Source organism: Pimephales promelas, chromosome 14, assembly GCF_988280905.1.
Source record: "Pimephales promelas chromosome 14, fPimPro1.hap1.1, whole genome shotgun sequence".
In the NCBI taxonomy this organism is placed as follows: Eukaryota; Metazoa; Chordata; class Actinopteri; order Cypriniformes; family Leuciscidae; genus Pimephales; species Pimephales promelas.
Window position 1 is genome coordinate 23,353,592 of NC_142782.1, and position 14,504 is coordinate 23,368,095.

Genomic DNA, 14,504 nt, shown 5'->3' on the forward strand with positions numbered 1-14,504 from the left:
GACCTTTATCTACTTGACACTTATGGCAGATTCTCTGCACTGCAGGAAGACCAAAGTCAGCTAAAACGTGTCGGAGAGACTGAACTGGACGAGTATTTCCCTTTCACAGGCCAACAATTTAGAGTCAACATGAAATCAAAATTTACAATTTTTGTTTCTATATGGAATATTGCAGTATTTATTCTAAATGATTTATGTGTGCACATAATTATATGTATATATATATTTATTAATGTGCCGTAATTTTAATCAAAATAACTTGCCTTCCCTCTTGCTGTGACATCTCTTTTTTGACGTGTTCACTGGCGTGAGGGCGGGACAACCTGTCACTCACATGACATCACAGCAATAGCAAACCACAACTATCAAACCATCCAATCAATTCCATTTCATGACGACTTAAATTTTTGATCAGATTGACAAATATGTTCTTTCAGATTCTCGCTCTGTTCCTTCTTTCCAGTTTAGGACATTTGCAAGAATGATAAATGTTTGCATGAGCAATTAATAACATCAGATTGCACCAGGGTATCTTTGCAGCCACTTTAGATGCATGCAATCTAAACTTGATGGAGAGGTTATATCGGAATTCAACAGTGAAGTGTTCAGCAGCATGCGGTGGATGAACATTAGTTCACCCGGCGTGAGATTGGCCATGGTTAGATGCTCAGACCATATGTGTAAGGTCAGCTGATTAATGTTTGCCAGTCTGCGCTTTGTGAGATTTGATCCACAGCAAATCCAATAAAGGCAACCACTCGCCCACAGCAACTACAGCATAGCATTTTTTTAGGTTCTACAGAGTCGAAGCTAGGTGTACAAAAAGAGCTATGGATGTATAAATGAACAGAATGAAAGCAGGAAGGAATGAAGACTTCGCCAGCAGAGGGAGAGGGATGAGGAAAGACACAGGCCTGGAGGAATCTCACCTCCTCATGGCTGGTTAAAGTCCCCGTGAACCGGAAGTTGCAAACGATTTTTCTCCAGTGCAGTGACGTATTTCCAAGTGAAACGGAATATTGAACAGAGGGCAGGATTTTACTCTAGCGCTCCTCCTCTCCATCTCTCGCTCATAGCAAACTAACGGTTTGAGGGGAGTGGTTAAGCGTTTCCCCACCCAAACTGTGAAGCCTACGTCATCAGAAAAAGAAACCGTTCCAGACCGGAAGTAACTTTTCAGATTTTGATTAAAGATTACTAAGGTAAAACATTTTTTTAATATATATTCACTTGCACGGATTAATTGTTCACCACAAGACTAGTAATATGCGCTAACAAAGTAAATAGGTTCAATTTTGATTTCACGGGGACTTTAAAGGTTCTCAAAGCGATCCTGGGTGTTGACGTTCGAATATTTTCAAACAAATCGGAGCTAGACCCTCCCTCCTCCGCATCTCATCTCCTCCCCCTCCCTTCCGTGCTTCCTGAAATAATTGTGAACGTGCATAGTTCTAGCTAATTATATCCTTGTGTGGGTTTGACGAACATAAGCCTCAATTTAGAAGAAAAAAAAACAATTTAACGTTACCCACCTGTCAAGCAAAAACAGAGCAACCTGAATGTCGGACTGGAAGCCCTTCTGCCGCCGGAGTTCTCGCCATCATTCAAAAGCTTTGCTACCGATGTAAATTCGAAACTTCGCACGTTCTTTATCCGACTCCTTCTTCTTTTTAATTTGTCCCTCAGAACGACGTCTCTTTGGTCGTGTGTCGGTAATTTTTCAAACTTCCCTCTGATGCTTCGCTGCTCTCCTTCACACACACACACACACACACACACACCCTTCATGTGCACGCGCACTAACCCCCCAGACCCACCCTCAAATACTTCTTGCCAGTGATTGGCTGGAACACTGTTTGTTAGGTTTCGTGGTCCGGGTAAGACATGATTGTTTTTGTTGCCGTTTGTGGAGCCTGTGGTGTCTACAGAGAGAGACCGCGTTTTTTTACAGTGTGTTTAGGGGACAGGCAGCTAGCCGATAGTGAGGAGACGTTTGATGTATGTAACAAAAAATGTTTTGGCCCAGCATCGCTTATAGAACCTTTAAAGCTGAGCTAAGTGTTGTCGAGGCCAGATGAGTAGGGTTCTACTGCAGCCCTTTGCCATATTCACTACACAGATATGTTATTTATTTTATCTGTACATTACATGTATTCAGTAAAACAGCCTTGTGTTGTGTTTTAATTTGTGGAATAATGATGCTCAACATCCTTCAATAACAAAACAGATAGCTTTCACCTAATTCTAAACATTTGCCACTGTCACAAGGTGAGCTTGTTTTCTTTATCCACAAATGTAGCATTTTTTTTCTCAAACTTTTGACCTTTTGAAAGATTTGTTTTGTGTGTACATAGCCCTAGTTGCATTTTAATCTATACATTTTGCAACACTTTGAACCAAAGGTGTTATGAATACAATAGCACCATCTGGTGGTAAATATAGTGTGTGTATAAACATCTACACACACACACACACTATATGTATGTATGCATGTATAGACAGACAGACAGACAGACAGACAGACAGACAGACAGACAGATAGATAGATAGATAGATAGATAGATAGATAGATAGATAGATAGATAGATAGATGGATGTAAGCCACATACAGCATTCTTGAAAGCAGAATAAATACTCCACTCTGTATCAAAAGTAATATTTTTTATTAACTGAATAAAAGAATATGAAAAATGCATATTCATTTATTAAAACAGTCCTGAAAATGGATTGAAACAATTTAACACAAATAAAATAAATAAATAAACATACAAAAATAAATTTCAATAAATGTTATAAAAATCTTGCTTTTGTGTGAGCTGGATTAAAACAGATATTTCCGGCAGTTCTTCGCTCCACATTTGCACTCCAAATGGATCCGCTTGATGGATGATTCTTCAATTCCAGCCCGACTGAAATCAGTGTCCATTTTTTTACTCTCCGCATCTACTGGATCAACTGCAGAAAAAATTGGTAGTATACATTAGGTATTTACAAAGTTATATAAAATATAATTTTTTACCACATTATCATATTAACAGACCCGCCCCCAAAAATGTTATAAAAGGCCAAATAAAACAATTAAATCCTACTGGTCATCTTGTAGTCAAAGGTGAGCTCTTCTCCTGCTTTGATCCCTCGTTTGGCAAAAAATGTAATTCTGGGAAGTCGCTCATCTATGTTCTCAATAAAAACATTATACACCTGCAAGTTTGGATCACACTGGAAAAACAATGGTAAAGATGTATTAATTGCATGCTTTGTGAATTTACTGTTATAACATTGGCAACACTACGAAAAATGAACACATGAACTTTTAGAAGCATTTCCCAGACTTGGCAACTCACGGCATTGCTGGTTTTCACAAGTCAAGACCTCTAAAAATGTATTCTCCTAAAATTAAAAGAGGTCTATAATGCTAAATGTACTGGGTAAACATCATATCATACATTTTAATTTAATTAATTTTAAAAAATTACTTCAGTCACATGATCCTTCAGAACAAAAAAGGTATACGTCATAAAATAAATAATCCTTCTATAAATATCCAATCCTTCTATAAATAAATATCGGAAATTGTTCCAAATTACTTGACAGACAGCCCAGATGATATGTACAGCTAGTTAGTGCTCACGCTGTGGTTGACAAAGTGAGAGACATTTCCATAATGAGCAGCATCGATGGTGTAGACGTCCTCCACATAGTCCAGATCAAACAGGTAGGTGACGCCTTGCTTATCGTAAACCACTCCTCTCCTCTCTGCTTCCTCTGTGGTGATGATCTGATGCAATACACAACTGATAGCAGGTCAACATTCACAATAAATATAAATAAACTGGATTCACCAACTTAAATGGGTCTAATGTTGTTTCGGACACCGCTGACTTTCATTGTATAGACGAGATGTTGACACAGGAATGACATTTTTGGGTGAACTATCCCTTTAACTTGCTTACCTCTCCGAGATACTCCATAACAAAGTGGTTTTTGAAAATCCTCTGTAGCGTCCGCACTCCCCACCCTCTGCCATTTGCTGTTTTGAAGATGCACAGATCATACTGAATACCTCTCTGCACAACCCTGTTAGCACAGTCAGGACCACATCGGCACATGGAGTTACACTCGTAGATGGGCACCCCGGGCATCACTTTCACCTGCCTGCTGAGATTATATGCTCTCCGATGCTTCAGCAGCCCTGGACAGCAGCCGTCGATCGGCTGAGAGATGCAGTCATCGCACTCACAGCCCACTGTCACTCTATTCACATCCACTCCTTTCCCTAACTTATTGTCATTAACGTAGGTGAAGTTTTCAGGAGGTCCGTCCAGATCGACCTCATTACAAACAAATATGCAGCCCTTGTGCCTGGAGGTCTGGTTCATGAGGTCTTCCCATTTTTTAAGCTTGATACGTTGTTTGGCCTTCTGGAGGAGGAAGGACACAACGGGGGCGCTCAAAGATGCTGAATCGAGCGGGTCATTGGCTTGAAGCAGAGCTGTCTTCATGTCTTTTCGAAACTGATGCAAGAGTGTTGGGCATTTAAGGTTTTTGAGAGGCTCCCATGTGTTTTCTGACTCTGCATAGCCCTTCCACTTTACCAGGAAGAACTCTCGACCCTGAAAAGGCATATTTTTAAAGGTTACGGTGACATGAATCATGTAAATTGGAAATATAAAATATGGATAAGGAGAAACAGTTGGAGCCACAAATGACTAGATCACAGTTGTACATGCAATGCATAATTGATAACTCACCTTGTGTTTTTTGTAGTTGAACAGATACTCCACTTCATAGTCATTAAAGTTGTTCTTTGTCACACTCAGCTGTTTGCAAACTAGTCTTTTTCTGCGGCACAGAGCCTGGAGGTCCTCCCATGAAAGTTTACAAGACACCCTGCAATCTTAAATCATGTGTAAGGGTCTCCATAACGTGTATTCCTTAAGAATAAGAAACAACTGCAAACTTTCACACATGTTAGTGTCATGTAGCACTTGCTGTACACTATTCATGTCATTAACTAAAGCATATTTAAAAGTTCCCTAGTAAGTCAACATTTTATGCCTATTCATTGCTATTTTATATATTTGTCTAGTCATTGCGCACGTGTGTTCATTGTTATTTATAGGAAACGTGCAATGTTCGTCACTATTTGAAGAAAGCAAAAGAAATCCTACCTTTCAAATATTGTGCCATGTTCGTCTGAATCAAACACCTCGCCTCGCCTGCAGGCTGGATTTCCACTACCGGATAATGAGAAAATGCGTTGATGATTGGTCGATTTGCTGAGAGAAGAATACCTAATGTTCATTGGTCAATTCTGTGTGTTGACACACAAAACTACGACACTATTTATGTCTAAAGCTGTCAACAACTTAAAATCACAATTTGTAAGCGAAAACAAAATATAACAATAAAAATATATATAAAAAAATCACTCCTTACTGAAAGTTATATTCACTTGTTTTAATAAACAAATCGTGAAGTTGTTTTCATATAAATTAAATCAGGAAATAGACCTTTTTCGGGGTAGCGCCATATTTCCAATGAAAACGAGGCTGTACCTTCTTTTACTGTCTATGGGCTGTACATGTCTATTGTTCAGCTAACAACAATACTATACATACGTAGACACAAATACATAAAAAAAGCCTTAAAAGTTTTTAGTTTTGAAAATGAAGTGATCATACAGTGCACGCCATTGTAAAGACTGTAAACCTTACAGCCTCGTTTTCGCCCATTAAAGATACAGTATGAAAAAAAATCTGTACATAACACATCAATATCGAAAATGCACAGTTTGAAGCTGTTATGTTTATTTTTAAAAACTCATGTTTCTAATAAAAGTGATTAGATTAGACATTGTAGACCAAAACATCCAATATTGTCAAGTTCTGTTTACCACATGCCTTATTTTTCTCTTAAATAATAATAATAATATTTTAAAAAAAAATCATAAAAACCCCTTCAGAAAATCTTGAGGGAACCAGTGAAAAATTTTGTCTTCCCGCCAATAGCAGCTTCTGGATCAAATGTAAAAAAAATGTAGCCTTATTTATTGGGAATAATCACTAATAAATTTTTTATTTATTTTAAATGTACTAATAATAGTAAACTGCAGGTACTATTAGAGATTTTAAAAAAACCTTGCTATGCTGATAAGTTTACAATTCAAATGGCATTTAGTTTCCTGGGCCCCACTGGAGTGATAGACACAAAAAGTGGAATAAATTACAAATTTTCTCTTTTTTTATCTATACAACAGTAACATCACCACTGTCCGTATGGTTAATTTGAGCACTGACAGTAATTGTGGGCAGCTCCACACTCATGGAGCCCTCAGGAGGTGTAAAATGTACTTTCTCCATGTTTGTTGCAGTTTGTAGTAGTCTGTGCTGTAAGGGAAAAGGGAAGCGGTCCAGTGGTGCGTGTTCAATTTTACAGAGGCTGTCTTCACTGTCGCTGTTGTATCCGAGGTTAGAATGGCATGGCTCGTCCTCTTGAGAGGAGAGCTGCACAGCGATTGGCAGCTCGTCTTCTGTCTGAATTGCCTTTTCATTGAGGACTCTTATGACATCAATCTCCATTTCTTCTCCCTCGCCGTGACAGGGTTCAACTTTCCGGAATGTGTGATGTGCAAAGAGGCTGATGCAGAACATCTCCACAATTACAGAATAGTGGTAGATTACTGGTAGAAAGACAAAATGAGAGAAAATCATTATTGTAACAAATTAAAGCAGATGTATTCCAGTTTCAAGATCCCAAAACGTTTGGAAAATCGAAGAAAATGTCATATATTTCATACATTGGGAACGAAACAGGTCAGAGAAGGGAGGAGTGCAGGGGATGACATTCAGCGCACCCATGGTCTCCAGAATTCCACTCTGTAGTCCACAAAGGACCAGGACAACAATGATGCAAATAAATTTGGCTCGAAGACTGTATCCAGGCAATGCCCTTTTTGAAGCTTTATAAAACAGCAAGTAGCCATAGAAGGACAGAAATGTGGACACGGCAATGATGGCATTTACATACATGTTGGGATTACCCGAATTCACCTGAGAAAGAGAAAAGGATTACAAAGTCGGATAAGTAGCTTCTCTCTCAATAGGCCTATCATATAAATATTACACTAGCAATGGCATATGGTACTTACATCCCCGTAATCATATTGTTCATCTGTCCAGAGAACAAGAGTGAGGAAGAACAGGATTGTTCTGACCACAGAGAGCTGAAAAACAGCGGCCATCATCCACCTCACACTGGTCCTAATGGAAAAAATGTTAAGATTCCACCATTATTATGAAACAGTCCAGTTATTAAAAATGACGTAAGTTAAAGATATGCAGGTAGGCCTATGCGTGATTAAGTACGCGTTGATGTCAAAGAGAGGAAGACAGCAGCAGCAGCAACAGGGGAAGGGGTTTGGAGACACCTGCTCCCCTGCTAATGCCTCCAGCATGCGGGTCTTTCCACCGAAGAAGTCTTTGATAAGACCCATGAACTTCAAGAGTGTAATGGAGTGATATCTGCCAAGAAATTGAAATACATTCCATACAGATATAACTGGCCATTTGGATCACTATTGTGCGATTCGGTTACACATCATCCAAAACAACAGTGCAAGTCAAAAGTCACTCACAGAGATGCAATGAAATTGCACAGAGATGAGGAGCGTGGAACATATAGCGCAATGATGGACGTCATCCCGAAGACCTGTCAAAAGTACAAAATGTTACCAAAAGGTGGTAACTAAAGGAAATTAATGAATTGAGTGAGAAGTGTCTGCTTAACTGGATATATTCCCAGGATCCACAGGCAGAGATGCCTGCGCCGCTGAGAGGGGACATGACGCAGAAAAAAGCCGATCTCCTCCAAGAAGAGAGCAAGCAGCAGCACAGCAAACACAGCAGGAAGGAGGAACAGCCAGAGATCGTTCTTGATCGCTATAAGCAGAACAAGCAACACCACATTCTTAAAAAATAAAGCTTCCAATAGGAGATTTTTAAAGCAATGCCACGGAATAACCATTTTGGGTTCCCAAAAGAATCTTTCAGTAAATAGTTTTAATAGTCTAAGCTTTTTCCACATACAAACAACAAGTGAAATGGAAAGGTTCCATGGATGTTGAAGGTTCTTCAAGGAACCATGGATGCCAAAAAAAATAACCTTTATTTTTGAGACTCAAAGTCAAGTGACCTTCCTTTATAAAGTGCTTTTAACAATATAGATTGGTTTAAAGCTTTACAGTGATACTAGGAAATTAAAGTAACAGAGATTGTTTTGGTTTTACAGCAGCTCTAGAATAAAGTTATTGTCTAAGTTAGTTTTGATTGATTCACTTCTGTTACAAGGATCAAATAATTTCCCATCCTGGTACCCTTTCATGTGTCTAAAATGCTCAGAGGCACACAGCTTTGGAAACCAGAGAAAATAAAGAAGAAAAATGGGTAACAATGCTATAGATGTCCCAAATGGCTCAATGTTGTTGACTGATGAGCGGTTTCATCTGTGTTGGGTTTATTTCTACTGAATTTACAAATCGCGTTTATTTATATCCATGTGTTACATTGCAGCATACTCTCATTCCTGTCATTTTTTAGTGAAAATGATTTAACATTGTAACACTGCATGGTTAAAGCAGCAAACCGCAGAGCTTTCATATTTTCATCATCATGTTGTGTTAAACCTCTTACCTTTAAAGAAGTCAGATGACAAAGGGATCCCACCTCCCATGAACGTGCAGTTGTCCACCCTCCGCATTGTTCAGTGAAATCTGAAAGACCTGTGAAACAGAAGAGCTTCAATTGGGAGCCCTCAGATGTCAGGATCCAAAGAAGTAAACAAACGCTTATTTGTTAATTAGGTGCAAACCCCTGTTCTACAGAAATAGTGAAAGATTTACATAATAGGCAATTGATTTATTGTTCAGGTAATGGCAAAGCTATACCAAGGTGGCTTCTTATTGCCTAAGGGATGTCTTTCTGAGCTCACTTATTAATGATTGACTCAAACACAGGTAGGGCGCAGGTAGAGGGCCAAGTCCATCTTCCCACAAGTCTCGGACAACCAGCATTATTTATGCTGGGAAATACAGTAAAATGTATAAACATTTAATAGTTCTTAACAAAACAACAAGCATATTTGAAGAACTGATGAATAAACAGTCCTCTATCTGTAATGAGCAATTTTACAATTTTATAATTTACTTTAAATTAGGCCGATAATATAATTTCAGTCATTGGTCAAGATTCATGTAACAAGCAGAAAAAAGTGGCTGGTTACTAATAGCCCACTTGATAAAAAATAATCTAACATGAATTGAAGCTACTTAAAGATTGACAGTTTGAGTAATAATCTCATTTTGGAGTTAGATGAGGAATCTGAAACAAACCAAAATTTAGCTTTAAAGGAAAAATCTGTCATTTACTCACCCTCATGTTATTCCAAAACTGTATGAATTTCTGTCTCCTGATGAACACAAAATCTATTTTAAACAAACATTTGATGGTCCCACATACTGTAGAATTTATAGGGGCCATGATCAACTATTTGGTGACCGTTATAGGCTATATTCTTTAAAATATTTTTTTGTGTTTAGCAGAAGAAAGAAATTCATAGCCCACCGACAGTTTTAATTGGAACAACTTGGTGTGTAAATGATGACCTAATTATATTTTGAGGTGAAAGGTATCCCTTCAAGTGCATTGTTGGAATTTTCCACATTTCTGTGTTTTTTTACTATAATGCTACTTTTGAAAAAGTGGAGAATCTCAGGATCAAGCCACGGCTGGGTGTTCTTTTCAGAGTCTCTGTTCTTTCTTTTGATATATTACATGTTCAGTCATTCATACAACAAAGAATTCTGGGGGCCATGAAAATTTCGTTAACATTTTCAAAAATGCTGGAGGTGGCTGGCAAACAAAAAAACGCTAGCTGGGAAAAAGTTAATGTTTCATCAGGATGCAACTTGTAGTGCGTTTGAGTGAGGGACTTTTATTTTAAAATCGATTATCGAAGACAAACCCGGAAGTCAAACGATAGTTCACTTCGTAAACATTGATGCAGGATGCCTTAAATTGAGCTTTTTAAATGAATAACACTTACTTATATTTAATGGATAATGTGATAAATAATACTTTAAATAAAATGCAACGCTGCGTTTAAATTGCTTTGAGCTAAAAGTAAAAACTGGTTTGAATAAACAATTTACTGAAATTTTATTGAAATTTGATTTCGTTGATAACAGGTAACTTACGTCGGTGATTTTACAGAGCATTACATTTGATCACTAATCGCCGAACAGTGAAGTGAACCGAATAATGAATGGCTTTGAATTGTTTTAAACAGAACTGTGGCAGTCAGTATAAAGCGATGGAGAAGCAGAATGATGTGGAGGTTCATGAGATGAAGTCGGGTGCAGCAGCAGAAGCGATTGCGGAGTCTCTCTCATTCCCAGAAGTGTACCGCATGATTCAAGCTGGGGAGGAGATTCCTGGACTCCAAAAACTGGAGATCAAACCTTGTCAAGATAAGCCCACGGTTTCTCAGATGCCCAGAAAGTCAAAACCATGGGAAAAATGACTGTTTCCTTATAATAAAATATGGACTAGTTTACAAAACATATTGCTTATGCAAACGTAGTAAAAACTTAGTTTGCAGTATATGACTTTAATACATGGCACATGTACAGCACAGCACACATGATGCAAAATAAATCGTGCTTTGAGAAACTGTCTTTGTCACATTTAGCATAATAGTGGTACTTGCAGCTTAACAGCTTTGGCCAGTTAAGATTAAGTGAGGGCTATGTCACCGGACTCAAACCCAAAGCTTCTCATGACTGTTAAGTCGTTCCTCATGTTCTTGTAAAGGGAAATGCAAAAGGTTGACACACATCCTGCTTCAGCGCTTATTAGAGGAAGTGAACTTCACTCACAACTGGTCAACAAGCAGCCAAATGTACAGATCAGAAGCTAGATAACAGCAAAAGTTCTGGAGTATACCAATACAATACAATACCTGGTTTTGTTTACTTGTTATTGGCAAGTCAGAACTCAGTGGACTGCTTTATACAAACAGCCTTTGATAAGTATTTATTTTTCATTCACAAAAATAATTTTGTTTTGATGGTCAATAAAAAAATCTGAAAATTCAAGGTATACAACGTCCCTGAATAAAAAGACATTCAAAAGTCAAAGCCCAAAATGATGGACCAAAGGCAAGTGCAGCAGAAATCAGCCGGTATGTGCATTTGAGAGTCCAACAGGGTCATTTCTTCTTTAAAAAACCCTGATTGGTTAAAACTCTTCTGGTTCTGCTGCCTCATCCTCTGGAATCACAAAACCGTCCTGTTGAAAGATGGGGGGGAAAAAAAAAAAAAAAAATCACAGAACTGAGTGGTTTGATGAATGTTAAGTCTCAAACGATCTTTAAAAACTAATATACACTTACGTCTGTGGCATAGAGAATATCCACAATCTTTTGCAGTGTAGGATCACCCTCACCCTCTTTTTCTTGGCAGAGGAGCTCAATGGTTCTCAGTTTGCCAAAGTAGAAATCCCTTTCCTTTTCCATGTCAGCAATGGTGGCCTTCAGGTCATTAATCTGAAATTATAAAATTAACATCTGAACAAAGTGAAAATATAATGCTAAAGCCTTGATTTATTTCTTGTAAATTCTTACCATCTGAGTAAGTGCTCCTTTCTCTTCATCACCACCGCCTCCTCGCATTGCTGCTGGAGCCGTCTTTGGTGCAGATTTAGGTGCTGTGGCTGAACGCTGTGGAGCTGAACATCAACAGGACATCCATCACCTTGTTATACATGCTTGTCAAATTGCCTTAAGGATAAGGGTTAAATCCAGCATCAAATTTGCTAAATTGATAGATTCTTAAATATTTTTTCACAATCTTAAAGCTGAAATGATAATATAATATTCTAACAATAAGTGCTGTAGCCCCAAAAAAGAACTGCATGACTGTTATTTTGAAATGTGCAATACTTCAAAATTCACCATAATCACCATAATGTGAATGAGAAAATACCCAGAGGTGAATCAGCCTAGTTAGTATATAGGTGAACACTGAACAGGCAATGTGCCTAAACTAAACTAACTGGTAGTTCTCAACATCTTACCAACAGGGGCCATTGGCTTGACTGCAGGTGTGATGCTTGTGTCTGAAGTAAACAGAAAAAAAATCCATGCAAAAGCAACGTAAGGCTCCCGCCATTCTCGCACATGTCAAAACAGCTAAAGCATGTACAACTGGCCCACTGGTGCATGACTTGGTCACACCCACATATTCTGGGGTCATAATCCACAACAGCTGCAGCTGCCATGCAACTGTTCTCATTAGGACAGCTAGCTTCCGAATAACACTAGTCCCACATACTTCGAAGAGGACTATATGAACCCAAAAAGATTGATGCTGATAATTGTTCATTAAAAATGATTAGTATCCATTAAATGTTAGTAGGTGATTTATGGATGCTATTTTCCCCTTAAGGATATGCCTAAAAAGGCTGCAATGGTATTGAGAACTACCTGTTTGTTCTCGCTCCTTACCTGAGCTTGGCTTCCTTGGCTTGTTAGCGGTGGCTGCTGCTGGACTCGGATTGCCAGCCATTTCTTGCCCCTGTCGAGCGGCCACCGGATCATATTCCTTCCCATCATAGTTTGCGTCAAAGAACTTCTTAAACCACTGCACAAACTCAAAGTTGTCCTGGAACTTGCCCTTTATAAGCTTGTCAACAGGAATAATCTAAAGAGATGTCAAAATAACAAGCAAAAAATGAGTTGCACATTAGACATTGTGCATCATGAATATATTTTGTGTAACAAAGCGGCTAAAAAAGTGGCTGGTTGACATACTTTGCTAACACCCATCTTTTTGAAACTGGCTTGAATAAGTTTAAAGTTGTGGATGAATTCATGCTCAAGTTTGGCCTGGAATTTCACTTTCTTTAGTGGAATACAAGATGGGAACAGCATGTCCATGAATTGACAGTAGGCAGCACCTTAAAACACATTAGTAAGACAGTCAGATCCCAACCTAGAAAAACAACTCATCCCCCCTCCACAGTACTATCTTTGTTCATTCTCTCACTAATGTGACCCAGATATTGACACAAACTTAGGATTCAAATAACAGGTCATGTCATTCTAGGACATCCTACTATTTCTATACAATCGTTATTATGGTCAAAATACACACTAGGCTTTATGTTTATCTCAGAGACCCTGTCAGTACTTAATGATGCTCTAGTTGGGAGTAAGAAGTGAAGGAGCCAGGCAGCTGGTCACTGACCTGAGCACAGTTGCTCGATCTTGGCATGGTTCATCTGTAAAGACTCGTTTATCCATGTGAGCATGTCATGGCGGCTGAGGTTTTCACTCGTCACTGATGTCGAGAACACGTTCACAGCCATGGCTCTGACAAAACCAATTATTTAAAGCTGATGGAGGCACTTTTCCGCTGTAGTTGCTATAACAAGAGGTTGAGTTAAGAGTTCAGGCTTATTTCCTTAAACATACATTCACACCCTTTAGCCCATCTACATCATCTTTACTTCCTACTTAATATCACTTCAATGTGTGGCTGTACATTTACATTCATCAAACGTCATGAGTTTCAGGTCTGAACCGAGCACATTAACGATACATTTGGAATATAAAATGAGGTAACAGTTAACGTTATTTGTTTTAAAGTGGGTCTTTAGTGAATTTTGTATGATGCCCATTGAACGCTCTGCTTTAATGTTAAAGTTGTAAACTAATCTGTCAGAATTATTAATCGATTATTCATATATACGGTTGATGCTCGTCTTGTAATGACCGTTGTCTTTTTAACTGTCGAACATTTAAATCACAACATTAAAAGGTAACATTAAAAAGTATTGTCCTAAGTGAGCAAGTCTACCATTAAAGAACAGTTTTTCTGTGTTTCTGTGTCACAGATCAAATCAATGCTTTTATCTTACATTTGGTTCTGAAAGTCCAAACTATGATGGGATGTGAGTGAACCGGACTGTAGTTTCACCGGCGTGTCGTTCGTAAAGTGCCGCTTCTGCAGCAAGCTGGAAACTGGGCTGCAAATCTGCAACCACACCACAGCAGAAGCTTACTAACTAATCATACATGTCAAAATAAAAGTCACCGTCCAGCGCAAAAATATAACTAAATACTGCCACCTGTCAAAATAAAAGTAACCATAAACAAAATAAAAGCCAGTTTGGTAAATTTATATATGTATATCCACAAAAAGACTTATTTTTTAACCAGTAGTTTGAATTAATACATTTATGCTTTATCATTTTAACTCCCTTGGAGGCAAGTTTTAGTAGTTAATTTATATATATATATAATTTCTAATTACCATGACTTTCTAAGCCCACACAAAATTAAAAACAATCCATATTTCCATTTTTTTCCCCACCAATACTGTTATTTTTTCTCATTGTTATTCAATGAACTTATCTGTTAAATATTCTTTTTATAATTAAACTAAT

General features: G+C 38.2%; 3 protein-coding genes across 4 annotated transcripts; all 3 read right to left on the reverse strand.

The window, feature by feature from the left end:
* Positions 1 to 2,646: 2,646 nt before the first annotated feature.
* suv39h1a (SUV39H1 histone lysine methyltransferase a) lies at positions 2,647 to 5,300 on the reverse strand. The gene is made up of 6 exons (XM_039657756.2): positions 5,172 to 5,300; positions 4,752 to 4,897; positions 3,954 to 4,613; positions 3,632 to 3,778; positions 3,090 to 3,219; positions 2,647 to 2,955 (listed from the first exon to the last, which is right to left on the reverse strand). The coding sequence occupies exons 1-6, from the start codon at positions 5,188 to 5,190 to the stop codon at positions 2,822 to 2,824; spliced, it is 1,236 nt and encodes a 411-aa protein (XP_039513690.2). The 5' UTR covers positions 5,191 to 5,300; the 3' UTR covers positions 2,647 to 2,821.
* Positions 5,301 to 5,445: 145 nt separating this feature from the next.
* LOC120469067 (organic solute transporter subunit alpha) lies at positions 5,446 to 8,981 on the reverse strand. The gene is made up of 7 exons (XM_039657771.2): positions 8,691 to 8,981; positions 7,789 to 7,940; positions 7,637 to 7,710; positions 7,368 to 7,523; positions 7,151 to 7,262; positions 6,800 to 7,052; positions 5,446 to 6,682 (listed from the first exon to the last, which is right to left on the reverse strand). The coding sequence occupies exons 1-7, from the start codon at positions 8,755 to 8,757 to the stop codon at positions 6,249 to 6,251; spliced, it is 1,248 nt and encodes a 415-aa protein (XP_039513705.2). The 5' UTR covers positions 8,758 to 8,981; the 3' UTR covers positions 5,446 to 6,248.
* Positions 8,982 to 11,051: 2,070 nt separating this feature from the next.
* Positions 11,052 to 14,118, reverse strand: mapre1a (microtubule-associated protein, RP/EB family, member 1a). 2 transcript variants are annotated; one of them, XM_039658075.2, is made up of 8 exons: positions 13,977 to 14,118; positions 13,304 to 13,480; positions 12,868 to 13,013; positions 12,562 to 12,757; positions 12,132 to 12,173; positions 11,680 to 11,783; positions 11,449 to 11,601; positions 11,052 to 11,345 (listed from the first exon to the last, which is right to left on the reverse strand). In XM_039658075.2, the coding sequence occupies exons 2-8, from the start codon at positions 13,422 to 13,424 to the stop codon at positions 11,295 to 11,297; spliced, it is 813 nt and encodes a 270-aa protein (XP_039514009.1). In that variant the 5' UTR covers positions 13,425 to 13,480; positions 13,977 to 14,118; the 3' UTR covers positions 11,052 to 11,294. The 2 variants fall into 2 exon arrangements, with proteins under 2 accessions (XP_039514009.1, XP_039514010.1); XM_039658076.2 differs by lacking the exon at positions 12,132 to 12,173.
* Positions 14,119 to 14,504: the final 386 nt, after the last annotated feature.

Excerpts from the sequence above, each read along its gene's own strand:
- mapre1a (XM_039658075.2), bottom strand. The coding sequence starts at position 13,424 with ATGGCTGTGAACGTGTTCTCGACATCAGTGACGAGTGAAAACCTCAGC. Across the intron at positions 11,784-12,131 it reads CAAGCCAATGGCCCCTGTTG|CTCCACAGCGTTCAGCCACA; the intron begins GTAAGATGTTGA and ends GTTGATGTTCAG. Across the intron at positions 11,346-11,448 it reads ATATTCTCTATGCCACAGAC|GACGGTTTTGTGATTCCAGA; the intron begins GTAAGTGTATAT and ends ATCTTTCAACAG.
- LOC120469067 (XM_039657771.2), bottom strand. The coding sequence starts at position 8,757 with ATGCGGAGGGTGGACAACTGCACGTTCATGGGAGGTGGGATCCCTTTG. Across the intron at positions 7,711-7,788 it reads GGATCCTGGGAATATATCCA|GTCTTCGGGATGACGTCCAT; the intron begins GTTAAGCAGACA and ends TACTTTTGACAG. Across the intron at positions 7,053-7,150 it reads AACAATATGATTACGGGGAT|GTGAATTCGGGTAATCCCAA; the intron begins GTAAGTACCATA and ends TCTCTTTCTCAG.
- suv39h1a (XM_039657756.2), bottom strand. Across the intron at positions 3,220-3,631 it reads CTCACTTTGTCAACCACAGC|TGTGATCCAAACTTGCAGGT; the intron begins GTGAGCACTAAC and ends TTGTTTTTCCAG. Across the intron at positions 2,956-3,089 it reads CTTTGACTACAAGATGACCA|TTGATCCAGTAGATGCGGAG; the intron begins GTAGGATTTAAT and ends TTTTTTCTGCAG.